The 22,178-nt window shown below is 48.7% G+C and overlaps 1 protein-coding gene and 1 long non-coding RNA gene across 9 annotated transcripts in view; one reads left to right on the top strand and one right to left on the bottom strand.

Moving 5' to 3' along the window:
- Nucleotides 1-22,178, bottom strand: part of LOC309626636 — a 1,318,538-nt gene that overhangs the window by 951,180 nt on the left and 345,180 nt on the right. The gene's annotated exons all lie outside the window — the stretch shown is intronic.
- The window catches only part of ESRRB (estrogen related receptor beta), a 174,359-nt gene that overhangs the window by 115,432 nt on the left and 36,749 nt on the right, over nucleotides 1-22,178 (top strand). For all 8 annotated transcript variants that reach the window (XM_082387562.1, XM_082387561.1, XM_082387566.1 and 5 more), the window contains one exon: nucleotides 4,762-5,171. In XM_082387562.1, the coding sequence (XP_082243688.1) occupies nucleotides 4,762-5,171 (410 nt within the window). The remainder of the gene's footprint in view (nucleotides 1-4,761; nucleotides 5,172-22,178) is intronic.

Here is a 22,178-nt window from a genome sequence, read left to right as displayed (position 1 = left end):
CTCCCACAGTTGCTGTTGCAAACTCTCTTGCTTTTGCTAGATCTCCTGACCTCACCTCCCATTTCACAGAGTGAGGAGAGGCCGCGTGGGGGGCGAGGGAGGCCACCTCCAAACTTCCCCTCTGCACAGCCAGCCCTCCCTCCCCCTCTTACTGCTTTGGCTCGTTTCTCTTCCCTTCCAGGACCTCCAGATACCTTGCAAACTCCCACCAGGTCCCCTGACTGCATGTGTTATTCCTGTAGGATTCAAACTTGACTCCCCTAAGATTCACAGCTGGGGTGCTAAAAGCAAAGCAATAAGCAAAACCAAAAATGCAGGAGCTTCCCTGGTGGCGCAGTGGTTAAGAATCCGCCTGCCAATGCAGGGGACACGGGTTCGAGCCCTGGTCCGGAAAGATCCCACATGCCGCGGAACAACTAAGCCCGTGCGCCACAACTACTGAGCCTGTGCTCTAGAGCCCGTGAGCCACAACTACTGAGCCCGTGTGCCACAACTACTGAAGCCCACATGCCTAGAGCCCGTGCTCCTCAACAAGAGAAGCCACCGCAATGAGAAGCCCGCGCGCAGCAACGAAGACCCAACACAGCCTAAAATAAATAAATTAAAAAAAAAAATTTTTTTTTAAATGCAGATTTCTGGGCCCCTCCTGCAGGGCTGAATGTCCAAAATATGACTGGAGTGAGGTTGGGTCCAGGAAGCTACCTGTTCAACCAGCACGTTGGCTGACTCTGATGAAGATTGGACTGGAATTTGAGAAAAATATTTTGTAATTGCAAACTTTCCATCTTGATTTGCTCTTTACCATTAGCATGTAACATGGAGTCACCATAGAATTCATTGCCTCCTCTGGGGAGCAATGGGGAGCGATGGGTAATTATACGGGGTCAGTAGGTGGGATCACGATTGCCCAGGGCAAACTGGAAAGTAATTTTTAAATTTCTTAAATTCCTTACATTCTTGACACACCCCCTCCTCATCAAAGAAGCTGATAAATTACAGACAATAACAACAAAAACATTCCTTCTCTGCAGCCACCGCCCCTAAGTTCAAGTGGATGGTGCTGCCTACAGGTGAGCAAGGAGGCCGCCACCCCTACTCCCTCCTCTGCCCGGCTCGGCCAGACGCAGCCAAACTCCCTGAAAGGACTGTCTGCTGTTCAGTGCCTCCTGCAGACCCGGCCCTGTGGCTCCCATCCCCCCATGCGTGACACTGCTCTGACCAGCCACATCCTGACTGTTCGATGCAGGGAACACTGCACTCCTGACTTCCCCTGACTTTGCGGCTGCACGTGACGTGCCGCCACCTCCCTCTCAATGGCTCTCCTCACTGCATGTCCACGACTCTCTCTCCTCTCGTCCAGCTCCTCTGGCCACTTCTTCTCTGCCCTCTTCTTGGACTTCTTTCCCTCTGTCCTTCCTTTAAATTTTGCTTTTGAATAAAGGAACAATGTCCAGGAGGTCAAGGATGGGTGGAGGGAGGGGACAGGTTTCCTGGAGGGAAAATGAAGGCAAATATGAATGAATGAGTGAATGAATGAAGCCAGACCAAAGGGGCATGGCGGGGGGTGGCGGAGGGGGCCCTGTCCGTGTCGTGTTCCACACCCCCAGCCACTGCCTTGCTGGCACTCTGCACACATGTGTTTCTTTCGTGTCTGTCCTTCCGGTGAGAGGATGAGCTTCTTGACATCATGGGCTGCGCTGGTCACGTCCTGCTGTCTGGCCAGCACTTGGCACATGGTAGGTGCCCAAAGTACCTGTTGACTCACCCTGGAAAAGACATTCTAGTAGGGCCAAAATAATGGTCACAGAAGTGAGACGCCTGCAGGAATGAAATCATCAGACCCTTCTCAGCTGGGGCTCAGGCACTAAACCAGTAGCTAGATTTCTGTGCCAACTCTGAGGCCAGGGTCAAGTTTGCTTCCTTCTCAGTCCTGGAGTCTCTGACCAGGGCCTGGGGTCAGCGGCCTGGACAGGGTGCGTCTTGGCCGCACAGCCCACTAAAGAAGGCTTTGAACCAATAAGGGGAGAGGCAGGAGGGGAGACCTGTGGCTTAGGGTATGAAACCACTGCCTGCCCTGAGTGTCCTTCAGGGCTGGCTGAGCCGTGAGTCTGGGGAAGACAGCTGGGGAAACTGCAGCCTGCTGTCCACTGGGCATGGCTGTAGGGCTCCCCAGCTGCGTCCCTCAGGGCACAAGCTTCTCATACGTCCAAGGGACAGATCTGAAGCGGGTGGCATATAACACATGCTCACTAAATAGCAGCTGCTATAATTACTGCTTATATCAAGTGTATCTCCTGAAATCTCTGGGGTGCTCACAAGCCTGGGAGAGGAGTGGGATGGGGGGCTTGGGTCTGGGAGCTGCCTTTCTTTGTCACGGTGGGCCTGGGATGTTCCTGGGCACTGCAGAGCCTAAAGCAGCAGTAGGAGGGGATTACAAATGTAAGAGCACCTGGTCCACTCTCCCTGCAGGCCCAGCACAAGGGCAGTGTGGGGAGTTAACCCACAGGTGCATTTGTGTTTCTCAGGCCAATGGCGTTTCCTGAGAACACACCAGGGAGCCTCTGGTGGATGGAGGGGTGGCAGGTAGCCTCGTGGAGCCTGGGGACATGACAGGGCACCAGCCAGAGATGTAAAAAAAAACAAAAAAAAAAACCCAGAGGAGTCTTTCAGTGTGGTACCCTCTGCCAATGTAAGGGACACTTGGGGCTAGTAGGAGAGGTGTTTCAGAAGACTCAGGAATATTCAGTTTGGAGCAGAACAGACCTGGGAGCCTCTATCTTCAAACTCTACATTCCAGTAGATAATAAACTTCTTGACAGTAGGACCCTTATAGGTATCTTTTATCTTTTTATCAGAAGCAGCTCCCAGCTTCTGATTAGAACTGTCTGCGGGGCAATGTGTTCCCTGCCTCCGGACATGTTCAAGTGTAGATGGATGGGACAGTGCCCTGGGAGGGGTATTGACTATGAAATCACTGGTGGGACCAGGGACAGTGGAGGCCCCTCCCCATCATAAGATTGCTTTTGGTGGGGCAAGTGTGTGGCCAAGGTTTTGTTGGGAGGGTGGGCTTTGTGGGTGTGATAAGACAGGCCTTTCCCCCCATGGTGAATAATCCTTTCCCCAGTGACCTGCTCAGAAAACAGGGGCTACCTCTGAGCATTGTTGGACTGTGGCTGCTTCCCCAGTGGGCCCTCCAGCACTGGGACACTCCCTCCCTCCCCACTGGGGCCATCTTTCCACGAATGGGGCTGTATTGCCACCCTCTCCAGCCCTTTTCGTTCTCCAGGACACTTCCCTCTCTTTTTTTTTTTTTCTAAAGTATCAATTTTATTTATTTATTTATTTTTGGTTGTGTTGGGTCTTCGTTGCTGCACATGGGCTTTCTGTAGTTGTGGCGAGTGGGGGCTACTCTTTGTTGCCGTGTGTGGGCTTCTCATTGCGGTGGCTTCTCTTGTTGTGGAGCACGGGCTCTAGGCGCGCGGGCTTCAGTAGTTGTGGCACATAGGCTCAGTATTTGTGTTGCCCGGGCTTAGTAGCTCTGCAGCAATGTGGGATCTTCCCGGACCAGGGATCGAACCTGTGCCGGACCCTTCCCTCTTAACTTTCATCTGCTCCTTAGGCATCCGCCTTGGCCTCCTCTTTACCTCCACCCAGCCAGGCCAGGACATGGACAGATGAACCCTGACCCAGCCTCCCGACTCCAGCGCCTGGCTGGCCCAGAGCTCTTGAGTACGGACTGTAGCTGGGCTTTCCTGAATGCATTTCCTGGCCCTTCACTCTCCTTGCTCACGCTGGAGAGAAGCCCCTCCCCTCATCCTGGGAGTTGGGATGTGTGAGGGTCGCACTTTGCCTGCCTTCTTACCCTCTCAGCATGGTTCTGGGAGGAGGGGTTTTCGTTATGGGAAATGTCTTATGACCCTTCCTTGTGATCCTGCCTCACTGTTAATGCTCCCTTGACTCTACAGTGAGGCAGGGGCCTTAGAGGTTGAAGTTTAAGGTTAAGAAACAGCTGGGGGATGCGCGGAGTTGGGGTTGGAAGGCCTCCTCATGCTGCATGATTGAGGCACAGTCTCTTGAGGGGGAGGCCAGCCTGATCGGGGCTATGAAGAGGAATGAAAGAGGGGGCCTGGGAGTCACCCACCAGATGTGCCTTGGGCCAGAGGCAAAACCCAGAGGGCAGCCAATTTGGCGGATGCCTTGGCCACAAGCGCTGCCTCTTGCCCTGGCCAGGTGACTTGGCATCTCTGGTCCCAATCTCAGCAATGGTGGCATTTGGGGGAAGCTCCAAGCTTGGGCTTACCTGCTGCCCCCGGGGATCGGGTGAAGTGGGTCATCAGGTCATTGTACTGAGGGTGTCTGGTCCAGGAGCTGGCACCCCTGGACTTTCAAATGTATTATTGTTGTGCCGGAAGGTTGGCCAAATATTTTGACTGAATTATTACCACTTTTGTCACCCTCAGACCAGCAATTTGCAAAGGACTGGGGGGCCTCATCTGAAGTTTATTGATCGATCAAAATGTAGTTTTTGTTTTGAGGACTCAGAAGGTTCTGGTGGGTAATGCCAGAAACTTGCTCTGGGCTGTGCCGTTTTTCAGCCCAATTGACCTTCTCAGCCAGCATTTTATCTCACCAATGCCTTAACGTAGGGCCCCTCCCAGCCACCCCGCCCACCCGGTGCCCGGAGCCCAAAGCTAATTCCTGGGGACAGCGTCACACCCACCGCACCCTCTCCGAGCTGACTCCTGCGCTCTGTGTCCCCAGGCTGCTGAACAGAATGTCCGCAGACGACCGGCACCTGGTCTCCAGCTGCGGCTCCTTCATCAAGACAGAGCCGTCCAGCCCGTCCTCGGGCATCGATGCCCTCAGCCACCACAGCCCCAGCGGCTCGTCCGACGCCAGCGGCGGCTTCGGCCTGGCCCTGGGCGCCCACGCCAACGGTCTGGACTCGCCGCCCATGTTCGCGGGCGCCGGGCTGGGAGGCACCCCATGCCGCAAGGGCTACGAGGACTGTGCCAGCGGCATCATGGAGGACTCGGCCATCAAGTGCGAGTACATGCTCAACGCCATCCCCAAGCGCCTGTGCCTCGTGTGCGGGGACATCGCCTCCGGCTACCACTACGGCGTGGCCTCCTGCGAGGCCTGCAAGGCTTTCTTCAAGAGGACCATCCAAGGTGCGTGGCAGCAGGGTGGGCCCAGGCGGGGTGCGGGCCCGGCAGGGAACCGGGTGATTCTCGCGAGCTGCCAGCTTGGGTCTGGGCGCCACTGGAGCCGAGGTTCTGGAGGCTCCCTTCTCTGTCTCCCAGGTTTTCTCATTTTGGGATTCTGGACAAGGGTTCTAAGTCCCAGGCTTTTGTTGAAATGGCATGCACCCCCATAGGGTGCCCCAGAAGACCCAAAGAAAATCTGCACAAATGCCTTAGCACAGGTGTCTCTCTCGCTAGGATGGGGAACGCTGTCAAATGTGTGTCCCTAAAAAGCTGATTTTTGGAGAAAAAGCCCTATTTGCCGGGCAACTCCAGGCCTCTTGAACTGTAATGGGTCCCTCCTTTTGTTTTTATCTTTTTTAATTGCACAAGTAGAATGTGACTATTTTCTTCATCGTGAAACAGTCAGGGCCGCAGAGCAGGGGAAGTCTCCCCCTGACTACTCATCCTGTCCCATCCCCGTGGGGCCGCTCTTTGAGGGCATGTGCATATCAGCTGAGTCACGTTCCGATGGCCATGAGGTGGCTCTCTCTCTCAGTGGGTACTCACTCTGATGAAGTCAGTCCTGCGCAAATTGGGGATAACAATGGGTCCACCCTCACAGGGCTGTTATGAAGGTCATGGCACAGGGTCCAGCGCAGAGGAATGGCTGGGCATGCTAGCCAAGATTCTTTCTACAGTAGGTCATGGGTGGAGCACTTGCTTCGTGCGTTCCCTCCCGTTGAGTATCTGTGAGCTCCTACTAAGTGCCAGCCTGACGCTAGGATAGACCAAAAGCCCTGCTTGTGGAGGTCACTGGGATGAGCAGATGCCGACCCCTGGGGGCAGAAACTACAAACCAGACTGGAGAAAACCCAGGGGTGCCAATCCTGTCCCTGTCCTGCCTGGCGGTCCGAGGGTGCCCTCCCTTCAGCCACTCCCCTATTTCACTTTTGGAAGAGGCAGGCTGAGCTTCCCTGGGACGATTCTTGGCCTGTTCATTCAATGAGTATTTGTTTAAATTTCTTGTGACGAGTTATTTATTAAACTAATTGAGGGCACTAGGATTGGCTATGTTTCCAGTTCTGTGTATTAGTTGAGATGGTGTGGTGTCCTGGCCAACCGCCAGGCGGGCTCCTGGGTCACACAGCTCCATCCCTTACCTTACAGCTCAATGCCTTTGGGGCCTGCCTCAGTTTCTCTCTCTGCTTCAGTTTGCTCTTGGGTAAGGTGCGATGATGTCATGCCTACCTCACATAGAGCTGTTAAAACAGGCTTAAGGGCATTAATAGCTATAAAGCACTCATACTATTGCCTGGCACTTAGTAAGCGCTAAATAAATGTTTGCAATTATTATTTTCACTTTCACAGTATCACTTAGGACATATTATTAAGACAACAGAGAAAATTTGTTTTATCTTCCAGAGCAGGCCTTTGTAATTAACATACATTTAAATGAAACAGTACAATCACTATTTTGACTTAACAGGATTTAAACTATTTTAGCTATTTTAGTTATAGATAAATTTATTCATTAAGTGAACCCTTTAAAAAATATAAACATGGTGAAAATTCAAACAGTACAAAAGAATAAAACAGTAAAAAGTAAGTTTTCCTAAAACCCTAGGCCCCAGTTCCCTATACCTTTCCCCAAAGGAGTCATGATACCAACTTCTCTCAGCAAATATTGATTGAGCGCTTTTGTATCAGGCACTGTGCTAGCCTTCAGCACAGTGAATGGATGCATCCTGGTCCCTGCCAGCTTCCATTCCCCAGTCTGGGAGGAGGCCCTGGAATCTCTAGATGTCAAAAGCACTGCATTAATTCTCAATACCCTGCCTCAACCAGGGTTGAAAACCTCCAGTCCAATATCCAATCAGTATCATTGGATATTTGACAAATAAACATGAGATGTTTAAACCAATTTAAGCTACTGAAATAACACTGTTTTTCTTTCCAAATTGGGAAGTAATCTTGGTAAGATTGCTACTATTTTAGACTCTTGGAGGGCGGTTTTTGAAAAATTGCTTTTTAAGAGACAATTACATTTTCTTCTGTCCATATTCTTAAATGTTCTGGAGAGTTCTGGATTAAATTTTCTGAAAGCAGAGCCTGGTGTAGACTCAGGAACCTCACTACACCCTCAACAGCGGCCTGGGTGCTGACAACATCCTCTGCAAGTCACGAGCCCACAGGAAGGGACTTCCCTGGTGGCACAGTGGTTAAGAATCCGCCTGCCAATGCAGGGGACACGGGTTCGAGCTCTGGTCTGGGAAGTTCCCACATGCCGTGGAGCAACTAAGCCCGTGCGCCACAGCTACTGAGCCTGCACTCTAGAGCCTGCGAGCCACAACTACTGAGCCCACATGCCACAACTACTGAAGCCAACGTGCCTAGAGCCCATGCTCCACAACAAGAGAAGCCACCACAATGAGACGCCCGCGCACCGCAACCAAGAGTAGCCCCCGCTTGCCGCAGCTAGAGAAAGCCTGCACACAGCAACAAAGATCCAACACAGCCAAAAAAAATTTTTTTAATAAATAAATAAAGAGCCCAGAGGAAGGATCTGTAAATAGTCTTAGTTATTTGCTACCACGTAAAGGATAAAGATCTCTTCCTAGAAGTCCAAAGACAAACAGCAGCCTTTATTGCGATCAGAACTTAACTACTCTGTCTCTTTTCTTTGTCACAAGAAGAGTTACTCAACCAGAAAGGTTTCTATCTGAAACAGGGACAAGTGAACTCTAAGGCTGACAGATTGCTCTGGTTATTTTATCAATTCTTTGGTTTTGTTCTAACAAAGATTTTGATTTTGTTGTTTCTGAGCATAATAGTTGTAGGAAATTTGGAAAAATGGGGAAAATATAAAGAGGAAACAAATGACCTACAATTGGACAACCCCAGAGTCAGCTTAGAACCAAGAGAGCATTAATTTAGTCCCTGCCCTGAGTAAGGTGCTTCAGGGAGAGAAAGAGACAGGGTACCTGCCCTCAAGAAGCTGGAATCTAAGGCTTAGAGCACACGAGGCTGCAGGCATAGCCTTAGCCCAGCCAGGGCAGTCTCCTAAGCACCTCCCCAATTAAGGAGGATATTTAGGCCATTTTTAAAAAGGCCTTTAGTCACAGAATGATCCATTCGCAAAGTAAACGCCTGGACAGCTCTGAAAATCATGCTAGCTCACAACCCCCCTTCCCTCCTTAGATCCCTTCTATCTGCTCAATTCGGTGGTTGCGTCAACATGGGAAGAAATTTATGGAAACAAAGAAGTCAGGATAGACTTAAGGAGAAAGCCCTCAGACCGCCATTCCTTGCCTACAAATATTTATTGAGCACTCACTGTGTGCTTGTCTGTGCTGGGGGCTAGCGCTGTGAGGATGGGGGGAAGGGGATGGGAGTGGTGGGCAAAGTACACTTTGCCCGCGGCTTCCTGCTTTTGTAAATCAAGTTGTATTAGAACAGGGCCACACCTCTTTGTTTACATATTGTCTGTTTTGGTGCTTTGGTGGAGTAGTTGTCAGAGACCTTCTGGCCACAACGCAGAAAGCATTCACACTTTTCTGGCTTTTTACAGTAAAAACTTGTATACCGCCGCCCCACCCCCACCCCCACCCCACCCCCGCCCTTGCACTTCAGCATTGAACAAGGTAGATGCAGCCCACCAGCCCCCATGGGGCTTATAATCAATGCCTAGTAATGCATGTTAAGTGTTCATTACACTTTGCCCAATTGTATGCTGTCAGTGCTGGGGCTTATGACACTCACCCAGAGTAGATGAGCTCGGAGATAGACAAAAAGGCACAGTCCTGAAGGGACAGAAAGGCTCCATGGCAAAGGGACTAACCCTCAACCTGATTGAATTTACTAGCGTATCTATAGAAAAAAAAGAGGATGGATCAGCCCTGGAGGCACAGAAAAAGAAAGCTGACTTTGGCAAAGGCCCAGCCCTAGGTAAAGGGAGTCAGCCTGGGACAGCCTATTGTGATTAAACATTCAATGGATTTGATTAACATCTTTCTGATTATAATCTGGGTACCCTGTTGGTCTTCTGCTTGGAGCCAACTTGCTGGTTAGGCAGGATGCTGGCTGGGTAGATCAATTTCTTATCGTACTTGAGTGTGCAGGCATCCTGGGCTTCTACATGTGGTCCCTGAATTTGGGCAATGTGAGTCAGCCCCTGAGAGATGGAGCCCTTTTCTGTGGCTGGCACAGTCAGGCTTCTGGATCATAGGGCTAAGTGCCAGCTTCCTGACTGTGACGCTGACCCACAGTAACGAAAACCTTTGTCATGAGTACTGCAGTGATGAGGGGACCTTTCGGGGAGCCACCTGGGGGATCTTTGCCAAGCTATACCCCCAAACTCTGACCCTCTCTCAGCAACCACCCTGCCTCCTGTTCCATGGAGAAAGTGGAGGCCCTCAGATGGGAACTCCCTCAGCTTGTTGCCACCAGACCTACCCACTCTCGGCAGCATGTCTCCTTCACTGATGGCACAGATCTTCACTGCTACCCACTCGTGCTGGGAGAGGGGGCTCCCACCCCAGGCTCAGCTCTTCTCAGGCTTGGAATCCACCTCCTCACCACTTCCCAGAGACCTTCCTACCCATTATCTCCTCTCTTTCATCATCTCACTCCCTATGGGCTCCTTTCCATCAGCATTTAAATACTGTTAGTATCTCCAGTCTTAAAAGAAAGTCCCTTCTGGGACTTCCCTGTTGGTCCAGTGGTTAAGACTCTGTGCTGCCACTGCAGGGGGCATGGGTTTGATCCCTGTTTGGGGAACTAAGATCCTGCAAGCTGCGTGGCCAAAAACAAAACAAAAAACGCAACAATATGCCCTTTTGTTAAACTTGCATATTTTCCGTCATATTATGTAAGACCATGTATTATTTTTTGAAAAACTTTTTCTTACATTTTGGAAGGCAAGGTTTATCAAATGTTTCACATGACTCTTTGATGAAAGTGTCTTTGCCTTCTCTAGGGCCACTTTCCGCGTCATTTGGTGCAGCGTTTCAGAGCACACCACCTTCACTTCCATCTTGGTTATGGGAGATTTTATGAGCATGTATGTGCTGCTGTCCCTCAGATTTTTATTTTGAGCCCTAAGTACATTTCCTAGACCATTAGGATAGTTCTTTTTTAGTTGTGTCAGTATTTTTTAATTGAAGTATGATTAATTTACAGTGTTGTGTTAGTTTCAAGTGTACAGCAAAGTGATTCAGTTACACATATATATGTGTGTGTGTGTGTATATATATATATTCTTTTTCAGATTCTTTTTCTTTATAGGTTATTACAAGATATCGAGTATAGTTCCCTGTGCTACACAGTAGATCTTTGTTGTTTACCTATTTTATATAGTTGGGTCAATTTATAGTCATGGTTTCCACAACATATCAGGTACTATACTGCTTTTGACTCTCAGTGTTTGTTAATTATGGTTCATATTCCCAGCAATAACTAAATTTGTGTTAAATTTCTTTCTGTCTTTGTTACTGATTCAGTCTGGTGACGAGACTTGATTGGGGTCTTCTCAGGGCATTGAGTCTCCCCGAAAGGCAGTTGTTCAGTATGAAGTGACTGACACAGCACCTCTGATACGAGACTCCACAAAGACGCAGATATTAAGCAACTTCCTCTTCTTTCTTTCTTTTTTTAAAAATTCATTCATTCATTCATTCATTTTTGGCTTTGTTGCTGCGCGTGGACTTTCTCTAGTTGTGGCGAGCGGGGGCTACTCTTCGTTGCGGTGCGTGGGCTTCTCATTGTGGTGGCTTCTCTTGTTGCGGAACACGGGCTCTAGATGCACAGGCTTCAGTAGTTGTGGCTCGCAGGCTCTAGAGCAGAGGCTCAGTAGTTGTGGCTCACAGGTTTAGTTGCTCCACGGCATGTGGGATCTTCCCAGACCAAGGCTCGAACCCGTGTCCCTTGCATTGGCAGGCAGATTCTCAACCACTGCGCCACCAGGGAAGCCCACTGCCTCTTTTCTAAAGGACAGTGTTGGGGGAAAACTCCTGCCTTACATCTGAGCTTATGAAGCACTTGTTCAGTTCTTTGGTGATACTTTACTGAGTCCCAACCATTGTGCTGGGAGCTGAAGACAGAACAATGGGCCCTACTCTGTGGCCTTGTATTCTCGGGGGTAAGGCAGACAGTATATACGATAACAAATAAAGAGGCATAATGACAGACCCAGGTGAGTGCTGTGAAAGAGAAAAACCAGTGATGAGAGCAAAGGTGGCTCTCATTAGAGAGAGGGGGTCTAATTTAGTCTGAGGATTAGGTAAGGCCGTGCTAAGAAGGCGACTTTCAAGGTAAGGGGAAGCTCAGGCGTTCCAGGCAGGGGAAACAGCGGATCTGTTTCAGGACCAGAAGGAGGGCCAGTGTGGCTGTTATGAGTGAGTAAAGGCCAAGTGGAAGGAGACGGGGCTGAGAGGCTGACGAAATCTCAGGCTGCGGTGAGTGCAGCACTTGGATTTTCTTCTAGGTGGAAAGGAAGCCGTTGACAACGCATGCTGCGTGGCCACGAGGGGCTGTGCGGAGGGTAAAACCACACTGTCCCCCTTCCTATGTTCCCAGGGCAAGTGGCCAACTTTGCAGGTCACTGGGAGGCCCCTTGAGTAGCTCCTTAAGATGAGGAGGAACAAGCAAGAAAGAGGCTCTGGCACCAGGCTTCCTCTGTTCACATGGGGCCCCGATGCAGGCTTGGAAGGAAACTCCCCAAGGAGAGGGGCAGGGGGATGATTGATGGGTTATCCTGCCTTGGACCACCTCCAGGCCTTTTGTCCTGGTGAATGAGGCCTGGGATCCCAGGGGACAGAGACCATGACAGGGTGCAGAGATAAGCCAGGAGTAAGTGGGAGCCCGGAGTGGGGTGCTGTCCCAGCCCTGCCACTTGCCAGCCAGCTGACCTTGAGCAGGGCCTAGGACCCTCTGGCCTCAGTTTCCTCATCTGTACAAAAGCATAAAAAGAGTCAATTAAACCCACAAAACATTGCTGTCTGTCGGGCACTGAGGCAATGAGAGGAAGAACAAATCACCGTTCCTCTTTTCAGAGGCACAGCCAGGGTGAAAGTCAGGTGAGACACAGCCAGACAGAGCAGGGAGGGCTTCCCAGAGGAAGGGACATTTAAGCTGGAGTGGAAAGTGAACATTCTTGGTAGAAAGAACAGCAGGAAGAGGCCCATAGGAGTTGAGTGTGCTCTGCTCGGGAAGAGGGGACCAGTGGTAGGTGAGGGGCTGGAACAGAAGCTGGGACCGGATGTCAAAGGTTTTCACAGGCCCTGTTAAGGAAAAGTATAGAGTAATATTTCTGCTTGAACTGCTTCACCTGGCTTAGAATCTCAACTTTACAATTTCGTAGTTGTGTCAAGTTGGGCAAGTTACTTCGTTTCTCTGGTCCTTAATTTCCTTGTCAATAAAAGGGGACTAATGGGGCTAATAAATAGTTCCTGCTCCTAGGATATTCTTGCAGAAATTAAATGACATGCATGCAGAGTGTTTAGCTTAGTGCCTGGCATATGATAACCATTAGATAAATAGGATTTGTTATTTGTTATTTATACTTGGCAACGAGAAGCCATTGAAGATTTTTGAGCAGGGAATTAATCACATCTCCTTTTAGCAAGATAATTCTGGCAATGATAGGGAAGATGGGCTGGAAATGGGAGAGTCTCGGGGCAGGCAGACTAGGTGGCGATTTTAACAGTCCAGTTCAGAGATCTAGTTTAACAGTCCACTTAGAAGCATCCAAACCCCAACGGTGGCAGAAGGGTTAAAAGGAGAGGTTAGGATTTTGAAAGTGATTTCAGTATAAAAAAATAGTGACTGGATTGTGAGACTGGCTCTTAGATTTATAATTTAGGCTACCAGAGGATGGTCAGGACATTGGCGGGGGAGAAACCTAGAAAGAATAATTTTGCTGGTGGAAGGGGGGTGGGCAGGGAGGAGAGTTTGGGATAATGGATGAAGTCTGAGGCATGTTGAGTTTGATCAGTTCACAGGCCTTAACCTGGGCAGCTGGAAATGCAGGGCTAGACCCCAAGAGTAAAATCCGAGTGGGGTTTTGGGTCTAATGAGGTCCTCTAGGGCAGGGGTTCTCAAAGTATAGTCCCCAGACCTCAGCACAGGCTTCACTAGGGGGCTGGTTAGAAATGCAGATTTCAGACCTGCAGAATCTGAGGCTTTGATTTAACAGGCCCTCTGGGAGAGCTTGTTCTAGGGAAAGCTGCTCTGAAGGAGGGGGTAGAGGGATAAGGCGCCAGGAAGAAGGACCCTGGTGAAAGGAAGGGGTCAGAGTCTTGAAAGGAGACTGAGAAATACCATATTTTATCAGTTCTAAGATGCACATTTCCCCCATGTAACATCTCTGAATTGGGCCGATTACTGTCTGCTAGGTGACAGATGTATGTGGTTGTCACTGCCCTCACAAGCACATTAAAACGTGCAGAAAGGGGCCAGTGACCTGGAAGGAAACCCCTACGAGAACAAGGGACACTCAAGAAGCACAGCGTCGTCAGCTCCTTTGTTAGCAGAGAGGACCATTCTGTGGAAAAACACGAAAACAATGACTTTGATCAAAAGGGATTCAGAAGAGTCACACTCTGAGAAGTTTTAGCAATATCTTCAATTTATTTTTCTTATGTTTTCCCTTTCATGTATGCACAAGAATGCTGTATGATCAAATCTGTATCTATCAATAAGTCTCAAAGAGCTCTTTTAATAAGAAAAAAAAAAAGAAAATGCTAGTGGCAAGGAAACACAGCCATACTTTGATTGGCAGATGTTTTTCCTCTCTTTCTTGGTGGTATATAAAATAATGGTGCAATCTTACCATCAAAAGCATCTTAGATTCTATGCAATAAATATAGAAGCGATCAGAGACATTACAAGAGTCCCTGGAGAGAAGGGAGATGAAATATAACAGAGTGGGTTTTAAGAGGTGTGATGGGTGTCTGCTGCTTCAGGAAGGACCAGGATGGGGAAGGCCCAAGGGAGGGGATTACATTTGACAACTGGAAGGTCATTGTTGAATTCTAGGTTTCTCTGGGTGGACACTCTTGCTTTCAATTTATTTGCCTTGATCAACGGGTGCTTCAGGGGGCAGACACTGTACTTGAGATACAGAAATGAAAGACCTAACAATCTCTATCCCCAGTAAGCGTGCAGTTCAGAAGGGAGGACAGCATGTAAAATCCTGATTATGAAACGTTAAGCTCGTTGCTTTTAGTGTGTGTATGTGTGTGGCAGGCGGGGTGATGGATGAGGCCTATGGGGGCAAACAGGCAGGGCATGTAAACCTACCTGGGACAGGAGGGAAGAGGGTGTCACTGAAAAGGCCACATGCGCGCTGAGGCTCCAAGGATGTGGAAGAGTTTGCCAGGAGGGGTTTCAGCTAGAGGGAGGTATGAGAGGGCCCAGAGGCTCCATGTGGTTTTCTGTAGCCTACAAACTGGGGGCCTAGGTGGAGGGAGATTACAGTGGACTGGTCAGAGGTGGCCACATCATAAAGGGCCAGATGTGCTTTTCCCTGGAGGTTAGATTTCATCTTTACACAGTGAGCAAATTAATTTTAAATTAATTTTTATCTTTTATCAAAATAATGTATGCATGTAGTTTAAAAAGATCCAAAGTATAACTCTTATAATGAAAAATAAGAGTCCCTGACCCTACCCATTCTCTCCCTTTCCCTCCGTGATCCAGAGTTAGCCATTTAAGAAAATCTTTCTTCTAGCACTTTGTCTTCTTAATTACTACTATGATTTTACAGCTGTACTTACTGACAGCAATTTTACATTATTTCTTGACTTCCTGTTATGGAAGGTGAAGAGTTAGTTCCCATTATACAAACCATCCCAACACACATACATTTCCCATCTTCCCATTGTCTGAATATGGTTATATCACAATTTTTGGTTAAATCTCTTTGTCTATTGCCAGTTCCTCCTGGATGTTCCCTTGACTTTTCTCCTGGTAGGATCCTCTGTCCTCTTCCTCTTTTTGGTCCTTCCCTTTTGGGGCGGGGCGTGGGGGAGAAGCTCATGCTAGAAGAGCACAGGAGAGGTAAAATTGTTGACATCTTGGATGTGTGGAAACATCTTTACTCAATCCTTCATCCCATACATTAGATGCTAGTTGAAAATAATTTCTCCCCAGAATTTGGACACCATTGCTGCTTTGTCTTCTAGCTTCTAGTGCTGCTGTCAAGAAGTTTGATTCATTCACTTAGAAAATGTATATTGAGCCCTCACTCTTTCCCAGACATGGTTCTAGGTGTTGGAAAACAGCAGTGAACAAAGCAGATAATAAACAAGCTAAATAAACAAAAGTCAGGTGATGAGTGCTGAGAAGAAAAAAAGAGTAGTGAGTCTGTGCACTAGTTTTGTGTATTTGTGTGTGCGCAGAGAGGGTTTTTTCCCTTATGGTTTGAGATATGGTGGCCAATCTTATTCTTGATCCTTTGTATTTGACTTGTTTTTAACACTCTTGCTGAAAGTTTTTAGGATCTTTTTTTTGTCTTCCATGATAAAAAAATTTATGTTGTGTGTGTAGGTCTTTATATTATTATTATTATTTTTTAGTACCTTCAGATACATTTTTTTAATTTATTTATTTTATTTATTTTTGGCTGCATTGGGTCTTCGTTGCTGCGCGCAGGCTTTCTCTAGTTGCGGCGAGCGGGGGCTACTCTTTATTGCAGTGTGCGGGCTTCTCATTGTGGTGGCTTCTCTTGTTGCAGAGCACAGGCTCTAGAGCGCAGGCTCAGTAGTTGTGGTGCATGGGCTTAGTTGCTCCGCAGCATGTGGGATCTTCCAGGACCAGGGCTCGAACTGTGTCCCCTGCATTGGCAGGCGGATTCTTAACCACTGAGCCACCAGGGAAGACCCTATATTATTATTATTATTATATTTTTGTTTTGAGGTAATTATAGATTCCCATGCAGTTATAAGAAATATTACAGAGAGATTCCATGTACATAGATCCCATACATTTCACCCAGCTTCCCTCAGTGGTAACATTTTACATAACAATGTAGGATACATAACTATATTATGTAGCTATATGACATAACACATATGGGCTATATAACATAACTATATATAGCAAGATAACACAACCAGGAAATTGGCATTGATATCCATCAGCCTTACTCAGATTTTACTAGTTGTACACTCTCATCTGTGTGTGTGTGTGTGTGTGTGTGTGTGTGTGTTAAGTTCTATGCAGTTTTATCACTGCAAATTCCTGTGAGCACCACCACAGTCAAGATACAGAACAGTTCCATTACACAGGCTTCCTGGTGCTACCCTTTCACAGCCACACCACCTCCCTCTCTCTTCCCTCCCTGACCCTGGCAGCCACTGATTTGTTCTCCACCTCTATAATACTGTCCAGGTCTTTTTTCATTCATTCTTCTGGACTCTCAGCAGGCCTTTTGATCTGGAAACTCATATTCTTCTGGTCTTAGACATTTTCATCCCTCCCCTTCTTCTCGCCTTCCCTTTCTCCCTTGGTGATAACTTCCTCTCCACTGTTTTCTCTTTCAAAAACTCCTAAGGGTTGGATATTGAGTTTCCACGACCAATCTTCTAATTCTTACCTCTTTTCTGGCTTATTGTCCATCTCTTTGATTTTTTGTTCTATTTTTAGAGTAGCTGCTTAGATGATTCTTTGGAATTTTTTTGTATTTTTAATTTCTGTGAGCTCCATTTTATACTTTCGTTTTACTGCATGCTGTTCTTGTTTCATGAATGCAGTATTTTTATCTTCTCAAGTCAACAGTATACTGAGTATTGCTTGTGGAGGTTTATTTCTCCTTCTTGCTTTGTCCTGGTTTCTTCCCACATAATTTTCCCCCTGTTTATTTTGGTTAGTTTTTATATTGAAGCTTTTCATAGATGTAGTGATAATCCTTGGCTGTCTTAAATGCAAACAGGGATAAAAAGCATAGAAGGAGCTTTCCTTTTTTTTTTTTAACATCTTTATTGGAGTATAATTGCTTTACAATGATGTGTTAGTTTCTGCTTTATAACAAAGTGAATCAGCTATACATATACATACATCCCCATATCTCCTCCCTCTTGCATCTCCCTCCCATCCTCCCTATCCCAGCCCTCTAGGTGGTTACAAAGCACCGAGCTGATCTCCCTGTGCTATGTGGCTGCTTCCCACGAGCTATCTATTTTACTTTTGGTAGTGTATATATGTCCATGCCACTCTATCACTTTGTCCCAGCTTACCCTTCCCCCTCCCCCGTGTCCTCAAGTCCATTCTCTACATCTGTGTCTTTATTCCTGTCCTGCCCCTATATCTGCTGGTCTTTTCTCTGATGCCATTTGTTTTTCCAGAGAAAATTGCTATAAATTCCCATCTTCAGGTTAGGGGAGTGAGGAGTGGAGGGTGGGAGTGAGGGTGTGGAGTAGATGTCTGCCTGCTAGAATTTTGGGAGTGGGCATGGGGAGTGGGGCTGGGCGGTCTCACTCTTTGGTATGCAGTATTTGGAAACTTCAGCTAGCCTTCTGCCCTCAGCTAAGCCTGGCATCCCTGAGTCCCGATTCACTTGCTTATACTCTCCAGAGATTAAGTTGGCTTCTCTTGCGCAGGCTGTGGGGAGATCCTTGGTGGCCACCTGGAGTGGCAACTAAGTACTCCTTAAATACAGACTTCCAGCAAATTCCCATTTTTAATCCCATACCTCACTCCATCTTCTACTGTGTCTTCAACACCTGAGGCTTTTTGAGGTTCTGCGATACAAGGGCTTATTTCTTATCTGGAATCCCCTCTGGTTACTTTGATTTCGACTTCCTTCATTCTTCTGTGACTGTTCTCACTCCCTTACTGCCCTTTAGTGGGCTCCTGGGAAGGCATGCAGACATAAGTGGGTGATGAACCAGAGGTCCATCGAGGCATTTTGCACAAGAGTTATTAATGTCTCTCCAGGGGCGGTGTGGAGGGTAGACTGATTGGAAAGGGCAATGGTGACAAGAGGAAGCAAGTGCATTAGAGGAGAGGCAAGAGATGACGGGCGTGGGAACTAGCTGTGGCAGGAGGGGAAGGAGGCGGGAAATATCAGGCAAGTGGGATGAAAAGGACCTTAGAAGTAAAGGAGAGGGATGAATCTACGATGCCACCTCAGTTTCTTTTCTTTTTTTTTTTTTTTAATAATTTATTTATTTTTGGCTGTGTTGGGTCTTTCGTTGCTGCACATGGGCTTTCTATAGTTGTGGCTAGTGGGGGCTACTCTTCGTTGCGGTGCGTGGGCTTCTCATTGAGGTGGCTTCTCTTGTTGCAGAGCATGGGCTCTAGGCGCATGGGCTCAGTAGTTGTGGCTCACGGGCTCTAGAGTGCAGGCTCAGTGGCGCATGGGCTTAGTTGCTCCCTGGCATGTGGGATCTTCCCGGACCAGGGCTCGAACCCGTATCCCTTGCATTGGCAGGTGGATTCGTAACCACTGGGGCACCAGGGAAGTCCCCGCTACCTCAGTTTCTGACCCAGGTGGCAGGTGGCTTAGTGATGGCTTTGCTGAGACAAGGAACACAGTAAGAGAAAGTCTGGGTGAGGATGGGTTCAAGTGGAGGAAGTATGAAGAACCCAAGGGAATTCCAGGTGGAAGTATCCAGCAGGCAGATGGATATAAGGGTTTGAAGCACAGATAGTGCCTCTTGCTGCCCGTCCTTGCCAATTAGTAAGCTGAAGCCAGTGGCATGAATGAGATCATCAGCTGGCGGGTAAGGAGGAGGGAAGGGTGGAGCGCTGAGGACAGTGGACCGTGTGGAGGTGAAAGGGATAGTCTCTGTCCTCCAGGAGTGAGATAAATAAGGGAGTGGAACCAAGTGACGCCCAGCCCAGCCCTATCACTCCAGAGCTAAAAATGGTGGCCATTCAGGCTCTGATGTTGGCCAGCAGCCTCTGAGCCCATAAATTCCTCAAGAGCTGTTTATCTAAGCTCTGCAGCCCCCGTCCCTGAGCCCCAGGGAGGGGACTGCCCACTTTCCTGCAGCTGTTTCAAGACAGCTGATGGGGATGCCCCTGGGCTTTCCTTCTCCTGGGGCACAGGATTGAAGAGAGTTGATGGTGGGCATTTCCCCTCTGCCTTGAAGTCACACTGAAATCCAGATCATTCCTGACTCCCTCCCTCCCACAGGCAGCATCAGCTCTGAGGTCTGTCTATGGGAGGCCTGGTCCTAATGTTCTTAAATGGCAGAATGGGTGGCTGGCCTCAGGTCTGACACCTAGAAAGGACTTACCCTGGGGTCTTCTGGCTATATGTACCCTGGCAGCCCTGATGGATGTAAAAATAAGCATGTTCACTTTGACCCAGTGCATGCACTTCACTAAGCCCTTTATGTGCTGAATCCTCAGGACTGTATAGTTGGGAACATATTGTGCCCATTTTACAGATGAGGAAGCTGGGGCCCAGAGAAGTTGGGTGATTTACCTGAGGTAGAGTCTGCATATGTCTATACTGGGCACACTCCCAGGTTAGAACTCTGGATTTATGCTAGATGTTGGCTGTGTCCTTGTCCTGTGAGAGCCCATCCCCAACCCTGCCACCCCTCAGCCCCTGGTGAGTGAGTGTGTGTGTGTGTGTGTGTGTACACGCCCCTCTCTGCTCCTGTGCTCTCCTAGACTGCCCTCCAGAGACCACAGGAATTCTGATGAATTAATCTCATCACTTTATCAAGGAGGCACTTACAGAAATTACAAGGCAAGGCCACCAGCCTGGCTTTGCTGGCAGCCAGCCGCTGGGGCCATAAAACAAATTGAAAGGAACAAAAATAAATAAATAAAATTAGATCTCTCTCCCTCTCACACACACACACACACACACACAGCCACACCCAACAGAGTCAAGAACATCCCTAGGTTCTTGTTAATGCTCAGTCTCTTGTCCTGGGAGAGCAGCAGTGCCAAATCAACAGTTACTTATGGACCCCTTGCTGGAGTGACAACCTAGGATCTGTCCTTCAAGGGATTGACAGGCTGGCTGGGGGCTGAGACCAGTGAACGTGAAGAGTTAGCCACCTGCCAGTGGCATCCCAAGGCGGCCCGAGTCCCCATGCCCCAGGCCCTGTAAACTCACCGCCCAGGGGAGCAGAGCAGAGCCAGACCCCGTGGTTTCAAGTCCTTGCTCTGCCTCGTCCTGGACTCGGCTCACCTTTCTCATCTGTAAGATGGAGAGGAAGATGTTTACCTCCAGTGTTGTTGGGAAAATTAAAGATTCAACATAAGAAAAGTAGAACCGCAGCTGCTTCATAACAAGCCCTCGTCAGTGTTAGCTCTCAGTGTGTACTGAGCACCTACTGTGTGCCAGGCACTGGGACTACGGAGATAAGCTGGTCTGGGAGGAGGAGACACACAGTGGCGACTGGGTGATGGAGAGAAGGAGCACCTTCCCAAGGGGGACCAGGAGGTGTGGGCAGGCCAGGCAAGGAGGCGGAGGGAGCAGAGTGGCCTTGTCCTAAGCAGCAAAGGCCTGGGAACCTAGGAGGTCACTGAGTTCCAGGAACTGATAGTTATGCAGAGCAATGCGGAAGGTGAGGCTGGAGAGAGAGGAGGGGAGTGGGGTGGAGGCCGGGACCAAATTCTACAGAACCTTCTAAGCCGGGATAGACCTGGATGAACTAGCTTATGTATGGGATTTCCTCCTTTCTGTTTCTTTCTCCCGCTCTCTCTCTCTCTCTTTACAATGTCGTGTTAGTTTCTGGTGTACAGCAAAGTGATTCAGTTATACATATATATCTATTCTTTTTCAGATTCTTTTCTATAATAGGTTATTACAGGGTATTGAATATAGTTCCCTGTGCTATACGTAGGTCCTCGTTGTTTATCTATTTTATATATAATAGTGTTTATTCGTACATTCCAAGCTCCTAATTTATCCCTCCCCTGTTTCTCTTTTTAATTTTACCATGCTTATGTGAATATTGAAATTATTTCCCAAGAAGTCACACAAGAGAGTGACCTAAGGAACGGTCAGGGTCAGGTAACAGAAGGGAGGGGCACGCGGAATCTTTATGCCTCCCCCTTCCTCTTACCTCCCATCCTCCAGCACAGAGGATGACTTCTGGCCCCCCTCCCCACAGAAAGATGGTGCCGGCTGGACTTGAGAGAGAGAGAGAGAGAGATCTGTAAGGTGCTCCAGCCAGATCGACCTCTGTGAGCCTCAGTTTTCTCACCTGTACAAAATGAGGATGGAATCCTCACTGGGACGTTGTGAGTACTCAGTGTAATTAGGCATCTTGTAATTGGGGCTCAATAATTTCTGTACTTCGAAACACTTTTGTCAGTAGTGGAACCTGGTTCATGCTTGTTCTCAGAAAATCCAAATGCTGCCTGGGGAGGCTGAGGCACAGGGACACCTGAGGACAGCCCCGCTCCCCTTCCTCTAGACCACCTCAGTAGCTGGGTTAGCATACGGGCCTGTCTGAAGTCCCCAAGCTTCTTGTGGGGTGCAGGGGTGGCACAGGGGCCCTGTGTGGCCTTGGGTAACTCACTTCAGCTCCCTGACTCTCAGTTTCTTGGTCTGTAAAATGGGGCACTGGTGGGTCCCAGAGGGTTGTTGTGAGGATGGAGGGAGCTGAGACAGGTCACGCTCATAGCAGGTGCACAATGAAGGTGGCTGTTATTGCTGCTAAAGTGGATGGGTTATGTGGCGGGGGTGGGGGGTGGTCTGGGCACAGGCAGGCCTGGAGCTGCCCTTTCTAGCACGGTGCAGGGCTGGGAGTGGCCTTTTGGAGGCTGCTCTGTGCCAGGCTGTGTCCTTGTTGGGTGAGCTGGGCCCGGAAGGGGAATCTGGGCAAGCAGCTTGCTGGGCATCAGTTGTCCCTGCTCCCTGAGAAGGTGGCAGCTGGATGGGTGTTGGGATGAAAGGTTTGCACTAGTTCAGAGTCTGTTCTCTGAAAACCACAGACTCAAGCAGACTGCACTGACTGGGACGGGGGCCGAGGAGACATGATAAAATCCAAAACAGCACGGTGGTCCGCTGTCCTGCACTTG

Source organism: Balaenoptera borealis (assembly GCF_965194805.1).
Source record: "Balaenoptera borealis genome assembly, chromosome: 3".
NCBI classification, from domain to species: domain Eukaryota; kingdom Metazoa; phylum Chordata; class Mammalia; order Artiodactyla; family Balaenopteridae; genus Balaenoptera; species Balaenoptera borealis.
The sequence above is the reverse complement of the archived record's forward strand: the minus strand, read 5'-3'. Positions and strand labels throughout refer to the sequence as shown.